Raw genomic sequence first — 9,484 nt, 5'->3', positions numbered from 1 at the left:
AAGCGTCTACTACCGTCTCTGGGTTGCAGGAGGGGATGAAGATTTTTTCTTTGTTGAATATGCTAACGTATTCTCTCAGTGGCTCCTCCTCTTCCGGTAGACTCTGTACAGGTTGGTCGATAGCTTCTCGAGTTTCTTGCTGCTATCGAATTACTCAACGAAGGTTTCAGTGAGCTAGGCGAATGAGTTGATTGAATTGTTTGGGAGGTTAGTGTACCACTAAAGAGTTGGGCCGGAAAGGCTTGAACCAAAGCTCTTACACATGCGGGCTTCCCTCAGTGTTCGGGGTATCGAGACGACATCTGCTGCTTGTAGGAGGCTATATGGTCATTTAGGTCGGTTGTGCCATCGTAGGGCTTCATGCTGGGGATGGTTTATTTGTGTGGCATCTCAGCTAGTGCGATTGCATCCACGAAGATTGAATCGGTATAGCAGTTAGGTTGGCTCTTTTTGGTTGGGATTGACATTCCTGGTATGCACCTCATCACTGCCTCTATGTCGGCCAGTCTCTTGGCTAATATTTGTTCCATGGCAGAGGTGGATACTACTAGGTTATCTTGATTGCAGATCATTCCATCGTGTGCCGCTTGGTAGCCTGGATCCCCATTCATTCCCTCCAGTTGGGTGACTCCTATTGTGATCGATCGGGTGTTTCGCCTCACATGGATTGTAAGAGGGGTTATTTAGGATTCGCTCGGTTCGTTGGGATGGATAGACTCGAGCGAGATAGTTTGAAGGAGTGGGAGACCACTCGACCCACGAGGATGAGCCGAGTCGAGGCCGAGTGGGGTTTGAGTAGGGATGGTTGACTGAAGGTGAGACGGGATGGCAAGGATGGATGGCTTTTGTTGTAGCGGGCTTTCTGTCACTTGGACACCTTGATCTCGCGCCTAAAGAGATCGACCGAGAGTGTATCTATTGGCAGCCCCCGTTCACTGTGAGTCAGGGCTAAATCGTCAACTAATGATGAACATAGTTGGTGCGACCTCGTATCCGAGATCGTTGGTCTATGCTTTGGAGTTTGGAGATTGGAGAGGTTGCATAGACGGAACTGAGGCGTGGAACTGATTAGGCTGTACTTGACAAAGTAGAAGCTCAAGATCATAAAACTGACATACCTTCTCTTTTAGAGACTGATTTTCGGCCCTGATAGAGCGTTTTTGGTCTGAATGGCAGTGTTCTCAGCTTCCAGTGCGTCCACCTTGTCTGAGTGTTATTGCATGAGGGCGATTAGAGCCTCCGGTCTAGCCTTGAGGCTAGGTTTAGTTTTATTAGAATTTTCAGCCATAGAGAGTTTCTTTACGTAGTAGGGTTTGTGAGACGAATGATTGCCAGAGGCCCCATGGTGGGCGTCAAACTATAGATGCAAAAATCTACCTTTATGGAAAGAGAGACTGATCCCGTGAGGTTGAGGCTACTAGCGATCTGCTGTACTTGCACATGCAAGAAAACAAGCGTGAAGCAGACGGAAAACACTGGGGTGGTGTTTGCCATAGGCATTTCGACGCTCAAGTTAGCAAGGCTGAATGACGCTAGTTTAATGAGGGTTAGGGACAGAAAAGGTTACCGAAAGTCTAGTCGGAGACTATGACTGCGGCTGTAATGCAAAGTTCTCAAAAGTGGGAACTCTAGGGTCTGAAGGTGTAATGTCTCTGTCCTCTATGAGAGTGCTGACCTCTGTTTAAATAGTGACTACAGGGTCTTCGAATCCTGGTGGAATTAGGAGTCCTTGCAGCGGTGGTTTTCTGAAAGAGTGGAGTCTTTGGCTCCCTTAGCTCAGTAGGAAAAGGAATCCCAGCGTGCCTAGGATACGGACCTTAGATGAATCAAGATAGTGATTGACTTCTTTAGTAGAGTTCAAGTAGTACTATAGTTCGTAGGCGATTGTGGGCTCCAAGTTGATCGTAAGTCTAGAAGGTGTCCTAGGATCAGAAGGTCTGGGTCTAGATGGTGAGAAACTGGGAAAGCATACCGAACGGGCCTCATCTACAGAACTTTGTTATGGGCCCAATCAGAATTGGGCTTGAGCTTCTAGCTTTGTTGAAGGTGTCTTCGTTTTTGGACCTATTTGGGCCGAGGACATTTTTTGGCACTATCACTGACCATGAATATTGTGTTATACATAATACATTTGATGGAAGTTTACCTATGTGAGTGTGAAATTGGGTCGGTTCCTATGACAATTAAGGCATGCATCTCTCGAGCATTCATGAATTCTAGGCTGGTATAAGACCATTAAAGTGTCAAACCGTAGAATAAAAAATTGTTACAGATTTCATTCTAAATTACTAGTTCTCTAACTCACAATAAAAGAATATTGGTTCATAGAAGCTTTAAGTTTCACTAAGTTCTTGTGGGATGCGATTAATAATTTGATGGCTGGTTCATAGCCGTGACGGCACCAATTCATATACATTGAAGTCTTTTACCTCTGGTTATTGTTACAATATTTGGAATATGTGGAGGATTGTTGGAAAACTAAGGGAAGAAAATTATTCAAAAAATGTTTGAGTCTCACACTGAAAAGCAAGGTGAGTGGAGAGTAGCTTATATTTACACTCTAGAGTGCTTGGTTAGCAAATGATTATAAGGGTGCATTTGGTTCAGGAAATATTGTATTACTGTAAATGTTATATTACTGGAAAGATATATTACTTTGAAGATTATTAAGAATGTTTAAGGAAATATGTTTGGTTAGATAAATTTGTGGGTGTTTTATATATGTTTGGTTGGGAGGAATAAATTGGTAAGTATATTATCTATTTTAATATTATTATTATTATATAAATGTTATATTTAATTATTTTTTTACCCTCTACATTTGTTAATTAGCCACTCTCATAATAAAAGTTTAAATATTAAATAAAGCACCCTAGTCACCTAAGAAGACAGTCGGCCACCACCGTGGATGGTAGCCGGCAGTAGCAGAAACTGCACATGACAGACTTGATTTGGCTAGTCATGCGTCGATATGACCATTTCCGACCAGATCTACAATAGATCTTGTTGAAAACGACCAGATTTATAACGGTCAGATTTTTTACCGTTGTTAACAGCCAGAGATCTGACTGTTGACGGCCATATCAGTTATAAAAAAATATATTTTTTGCATCTGTATTTTCAATTCACTTGCTGATTATTTATAATGATGAGGCCATCAGTTTTGATTTCAATAAGGTCAATCAGATCACCCTAGTTGTGTGAGATTTCGTAACAACATAAAGTAAACTTGTATACACCTTAATTGTTTATGAGAATTACAAAATTAATATATCAGTAATTCAAAAAATCTATGAAAATCCATATTTTGATCAAATACAAAGATTTTGCCATTTTCAACATTAAACATTAAAATTTGGTGTCTTTTTAAGTACAGTTTTTAAACTGTTGCTATTGAAAGATAAGAGTAATGTTAGTCTTACTCACTTTCTTTACTTACCTTTGTTAATAAGAGAATTGAGTAGTGAGAATGAGTAAGACTAGCATTATTCCATAGATAATTATTACCCAATTAGGAAAGTTAGGAGACGGTGTGGCCCACAGAAAAAAGTCCATATCAAACAACATTTTGGGAAACGACGTCGCGAGAACAGTCCGCCAGTATGGCACTTCCCACCGCGAAAGCGAGGTAACGTAGGCTGACAAGTGACAAGAGTCGAACGCGTCAGGACTTGAACTTCCTCCAATTATAAGACGCCACATCATAATAATTCCACGTGTAATATTTCGCACAAACATTAGTGCAAAAACCATGTAATGATGGGAACCAAAAATCCAGAATGAAAGTCAATTGACTAAAAAGCCATTTTAAAATAATACCAGTTCGGTGAAATCTATTAGCAAATATCAATTGTTAAGGTTATTTTAGTCACTTAAAATTTTGTTTTTATTTATTCCGCGACCTATAAACCACGAAGTTAGAAAAGAACCGAAATCCGGCAATTTTTTTTTTTTTTTTTTTTAGTGAAAACTGTATGAAAATCCATTGTTTTGATCGGATCAAACAAACCAGATCTCAATGCTGAAGTGAATGATCTGAGAAGTCAGACGTTTCGGTTTCTTCTTGTTAGTTTCCTTAAAACTACAATCTTCCGCGTCTCTGTTTGGCCGCGCCGTTTTTCCAACCCTTTTCAACCGTATGTTACCAGGTTCTCTCTTGAATTTATCAATCGCTTAAAAGATTTTACTAACTTTTTGTTTGGCTGCGGAGAGAATTTATTTTATTTTTTTTATGTTCCTGACTAACTACGGCATTGATTGCTTTCATGAAGTTTTGTCCTCAAATTTGTTAGAATGATGGGTTAGACTGTTTTGCGTTTGATCTGTTTTGTTTAAGTGCACTTTGAAGATCATGCCTTTAATTCGCTAGTTAGGGTTGAGGGGACTATTTATCCAATTCGTTGATTGTATCTTACACAGCGTCTATGATTTTTGGATAATCAGTTTGGTGGGGAGATTAGGTTTGTGTAGACGTTGAAATGTTATAGTGTAACAATTGGAAATCAAAGATGAGACCAAACAATCAAAGTTGAATTGGTATTATTTGTGTACACAAAATGTATAGGAAGGAATAAAATAGGCACAAACCGAGTAGTATATGCTTATGCTTATGCTTATATACTAAAGCAAGAAATTGTTGTCTACAAATTTTTATGGTTATTGTACTGCAGAGTCCACAAGATGCTGTAAAACCTTTCCAGATTTTAGGTGGTGAAGCTCAGGTTGTGCAGGTACTTTTGATGACATCTGAAACATACTTTCTTTAGCTTCTGTTCCATGTGCGTCTATCTATAACTATTTATTTTTCTTATTGGTTTTGCTTTCTCAGATAATGTTGAACCACAAGAGAAGGTTATTGCAAGGCCTGGTAAGTGGCTGGCAGGTCGGTTTCTTAATCTGCCTTCATGCAGTTCTCTTTTAGTTTTTTTATAGCATGGAGAATTAGTATATAATTTCTCTTGATGGCTGTTACCTGACCCTCAATATAACTTTGGATTATATAGTTTAGTTCTTTGTGACGCAATCAACAGTAACATCTGTCTTCCCCATCCAAATGTTCAATATCTGCTTGTCTGATTACACACACATAAAGCCTTTGGAATGGTGATTTCTTTAGGCTTGACATATTCCCAACCTTTTGAAATACTAAGAATCATGGTATCTCCAAGCAGTAGCGGATCCAGAAATTTTTGTTAGGGTGGGCCAAAATAAAAACTAATTACACATTAATATTTTTGTTCATTAATATTTTTGTTAGGGTGGGCCAAAATCTAGAAATTATATATATTAGTTTTTTAAAATAAAATTCATGGCCCACCCAAAAGTAGGCTGGATCCGCCCGTCTCCAAGTCTCCATTTTGTCTTAGTTTACCCTCACTAGTTGGCATGCCCCTCTGTTTTCCTATTGGTATCAATTAGGTAATGCGTACAAGTTACCTTTTTACTGGTTATCAGTATTTACTTTATCTCCTAGTAACCCCAATACAACCTTAAATAATTTGGCAAATTGTTTGTTCTTCCTCAATCTAGCCCTTGTGGAGCCATGCATAGGGTTCTTGGCATGGGGTGTTGATCTGTTGCATCTCAAGGTGATGACTTGTCATAAGTGTCGGAGTAAATATCATGTACTTGATAACTGTTGGAAGTACAACAAAATTTTTTTATGTCCAGCACTATTTAGCTTTAGATTCATGCTATTGTAAATTAAGTTTTAATTTAAACTGAGACAAATTCATTCCATTTGTGAAAACTACAATGATGAAGTGTATGGAGGAAAGGTAAGGGAGTTGGCAGCAGATAAAAAGGGAGGTGACGGAAGATTCTTATTGTGAAAGGTGTCAGGAGTATATTTGGGATGGGACAGATGGCAATAGGTTGGTCAGGAAAGGAAATTTGGTTATTGAGAGAGAATGAGATGAGAATAAAAGAAAGGGAAAGAGGGAACTGTTTTAGGGAAGAAGAAATAGAAGGGATAAAGGAGGAACTAGCCCTCGAAGACTAGTAATTAGGGAGCAGCTGGCCTCAAAGTCCAGCACCATTATCCTGTTCTTTTATTGAGTTTTCTGTTTGTTTTTTCTATGTTGGGTAGCTTTGCTAGTTTCTATTTGCTGTGTATTTTGTTCTGGAATTATATAGAGGTGTTGGTTGTCTTGCTTTTCTAGATTTTGGCTACTGAGTGTGTTGATTTTCTGGGTTTATATGTTTACTGCTTGCTGTTTGGTTGCGTTGGCTGAGTTGGGAGAGGTATCTATCACATTTCAATATAGGACTTTAAGAGAGGAGTTAAAACAGCTCTTGTTCCTTTTTTATTTATTTTATGCCATCTCAACAACTTTAAACCTTAGATTGCTGTGGTAGAGGCTAGTATATGTTTCTCTAAATTTAACTTAAAAAATTAGTACTATAGCCCCACAATGGCTTTAAATATGGATAATGTTTGCTCTATGCATCTCCATGATATAATGGTGTAAGTTTGTGAATCTGAAATGATAAAATGGTTCTCCTTTTTGGTTATAATATTGATGTTTCACCTTATATATGATAAATTTTAGGTTCCATGTGCTCATGTCTGGGTCTGTCGAAATGGAAAATGTTTACATCCCTGAAAATGAAGTGGGCATGTGGCAGTGGCTTTTTGGCAAGAGCGTTACTAGTGTAGTTTTCCGCAATCCTGGTACAAGTGATGGATTTGTTGGAATTGCTGCACCTTCTCTTGCAAGGATTTCTACCGGTTTGTACTCAGATTACCAAGTTTCTGCTATTGCATTTCCTGTATATTTAAAGTTTACAATAGTTGATGTTCCAGAAGTATTTTGGATATGATTAACTATAGCAAAGATTTGTGATTGGTTCCCATTTATTTTACAGATTGATTTAGCATGTTTGGAGGAGAGCTTTTATGCCAGGTAGAGCTGGCTTTTTTCACTTCAGTTATTGTCCTTTGCTACTTAAACTTTTAGTTTTCCTCCTCTTTCAGTTATTAAGTTTGGATATTTGTAGTTGTCTGATGCTGTTCAATTACTTTTTTTTTTTTTTTTTTTTTTTTTTGGTATACTTGTTTTTCTTTCCAGATTTCTATGAGCAACATTTTTATGTGACTTTGTCTAATTGTTTTGTAGCCAGATGCATTTTTGTGCTCTGTCAATGATGTGAAAGTCAATAATACGGTTGATCAGAGGCCAAGAAATGTTGTCACTGGTGTAGAGGTAAGATGATACTGAGAGTTAGCTTTCTGTCCTCTCTTCTTTGTGTGCATGCACTGTCGCTAGTGTAGAGGTAAGATGATACTGAGAGTTAGCTTTCTGTCCTCTCTTCTTTGTGTGCGTGCACTGTCGCTAGTGCAGAGGTAAGATGATACTGAGAGTTAGCTTACTGTCCTCTCTTCTTCGTGTGTGCACTGTGCACGTGCACACACACTATTGGTTCCGTGCCTCTGCCTCTTCTAGTACCTTATGTTTTTCAGATTTTAATTTATGCCACTTTGCTTTTTCTCCCGAATTTTCCAAATAATCTTATTAATTAATACTTCAATTCTAATATAGGGTTTTCTGAGACAGAAGCTAACCGGCCAGGGGCTTGCATTTATTCTCGCTGGTGGATCTGGTATGCATTTTTGATTTATATGTATACCTCTAGAAATACTCTTGTCAGGATCTCTAAAGAGTTTGGTCTGCTCTAAATTTTGTGATAATGTAATTGGAACTGAATGTTGACTAGCTTTTAGTTTGTTCCTGATTCAAGCATGCCTTCGCCGGGTAGTTCTTGTACCTTGGCTGTGTAGTTATACCTTAGTGTTGTTGTACTGCTCAAATTGAATTCTCCAGCTTGCTGTTTAGCAAACTTTTGCCCCTCTTTGCTCTTTATTACCCTTACTGCTTTCACCTGCTATAGTTAACTGACTAGCACATTATGCTTCTTGTATAGGTTTATAACATTTCTTGTGTCAATATAATATAGTTTCTGGATATTGTATCATTTAGACTAATCAGCAGACCGTTATTTCCTTTTTGCTAGTTGTGCAGAAAAATCTTGAAGTGGGCGAGATACTAACTGTTGATGTGTCTTGCATTGTGGCCCTCACTGCCTCAGTCAATGTCCAAATTAAATACAATGGACCCATGCGAAGGGTGGTCTTTGGGGTAAGTTACTTCAATTACTAGTGTTTTCTACTCTGTCTCTGCATTCACTCTGTATCTATGATATTCTTGTAGAAGATCTTCAGTTCTTTGTGGATTGAAACCTCCCATTTCAATAAAATGGCTGGCTAAGTGACAGGGGAGATATGCATAATTAAAATGACATTGAGAGCTATGTAATTTGAGCACCTTGTACATTGTGGCTGCTGCTGAGGGATAAACCCTTCTATTTAGATTCTCTTGCAACTCTATAAATAGTTTGACGACAACGAGGAGGTCCTTGAGGCATTCCAGCGATTTAATACAATCTAAAAATCATGGTGCTAGATCCAGGCTTTTTTGGGAGTTCAACATTCATGCTTTTATACATCTATTGTTGTTCGTTTGTTAGAATGTTCTGTTCATAACAATGTTGAAATTTCAGGGTGACAATTTGGTGACAGCTGTTCTAACGGGACCAGGCATCGTCTTCATCCAGAGTTTGCCTTTTCACAGATTTTCTCAGCGCATTGCTAGGTAATTTCCTATTGAAAAATGAGAGGAATACTCTTTTGAACTAGATTTTCACCCCTTTTTATTTATTTACTTTATATACATGGTGTTCTGGTTTGTAGGGCAGTTACATCACCAAACATGAGGGAAAATCCAAAGTTCTTCGTTCAAATAGCCATTTTCTTTTTTCTTGCCTATGTTGTGATTGTATCTTCATTAATCTTGACTGATGTATGAGCTTTGTTTAAACTTTCAGAAACCCGTAGAATATTTCCTCTCTGTCATCTATTGTTAAGCTGCAGTTCAAATTAATCTTATATAATCAGTTGTATAGAAACAAATGAATTCAGATATTTTTGTTTCTGGGAAGTTTAATTTTCTCTTGACATTTTTTAATTCAATCAAAGTCCGTAAAATAATACAAAGGAGACAAATGATAGGCACTTCTTATCATAGTTGAGTGGGAGATGTTCTCTGGGATTTCATTCACGACCTGCTAGGGGCACCGGTGGTTAATTATATGTATGGTTGTTTTTAGTTATGAGTTAAATTAGTCTTTTGAAATTAAACTATTGTATTTAATTAATTAATCTAACATAAAATTCAGGCCCATACAAAAATACATTGTAGTCTAGTCGGTTAGCATATTCGGTTCGATTCCTGGCAACAGAAATCTTTTCATTTTTTTTTTTTTTTTTCTAATTTCCTTTTACTTTGTTTTATTTTTTTATTTTTCTTATCTTCCTTTGTGCATTTTATATTTCATTTATACAAAAAATGAAGAGTAATGTTATGCTTATTCATGATCTTACTAATCATTTTACTATCTTTTATAAATATAACGCATAGTACGGGTA

At 37.7% G+C, this 9,484-nt stretch overlaps 1 protein-coding gene across 1 annotated transcript; it reads left to right on the top strand.

Moving 5' to 3' along the window:
* The first annotated feature begins 6,876 nt into the window (after positions 1–6,876).
* On the top strand, positions 6,877–9,028 carry LOC116110713. Its single transcript, XM_031396938.1, has 6 exons — positions 6,877–6,905; positions 7,119–7,205; positions 7,542–7,602; positions 8,014–8,138; positions 8,560–8,651; positions 8,750–9,028. Exons 1-6 carry the CDS (start codon positions 6,879–6,881, stop codon positions 8,862–8,864), a joined length of 507 nt encoding a protein of 168 aa, XP_031252798.1. The 5' UTR covers positions 6,877–6,878; the 3' UTR covers positions 8,865–9,028.
* Positions 9,029–9,484: the final 456 nt, after the last annotated feature.

This window comes from Pistacia vera, unplaced genomic scaffold (genome assembly GCF_008641045.1).
Source record: "Pistacia vera cultivar Batoury unplaced genomic scaffold, PisVer_v2 Contig61, whole genome shotgun sequence".
Classification (NCBI taxonomy): domain Eukaryota; kingdom Viridiplantae; phylum Streptophyta; class Magnoliopsida; order Sapindales; family Anacardiaceae; genus Pistacia; species Pistacia vera.
This window is presented reverse-complemented; position numbering and strand designations above follow the sequence as displayed.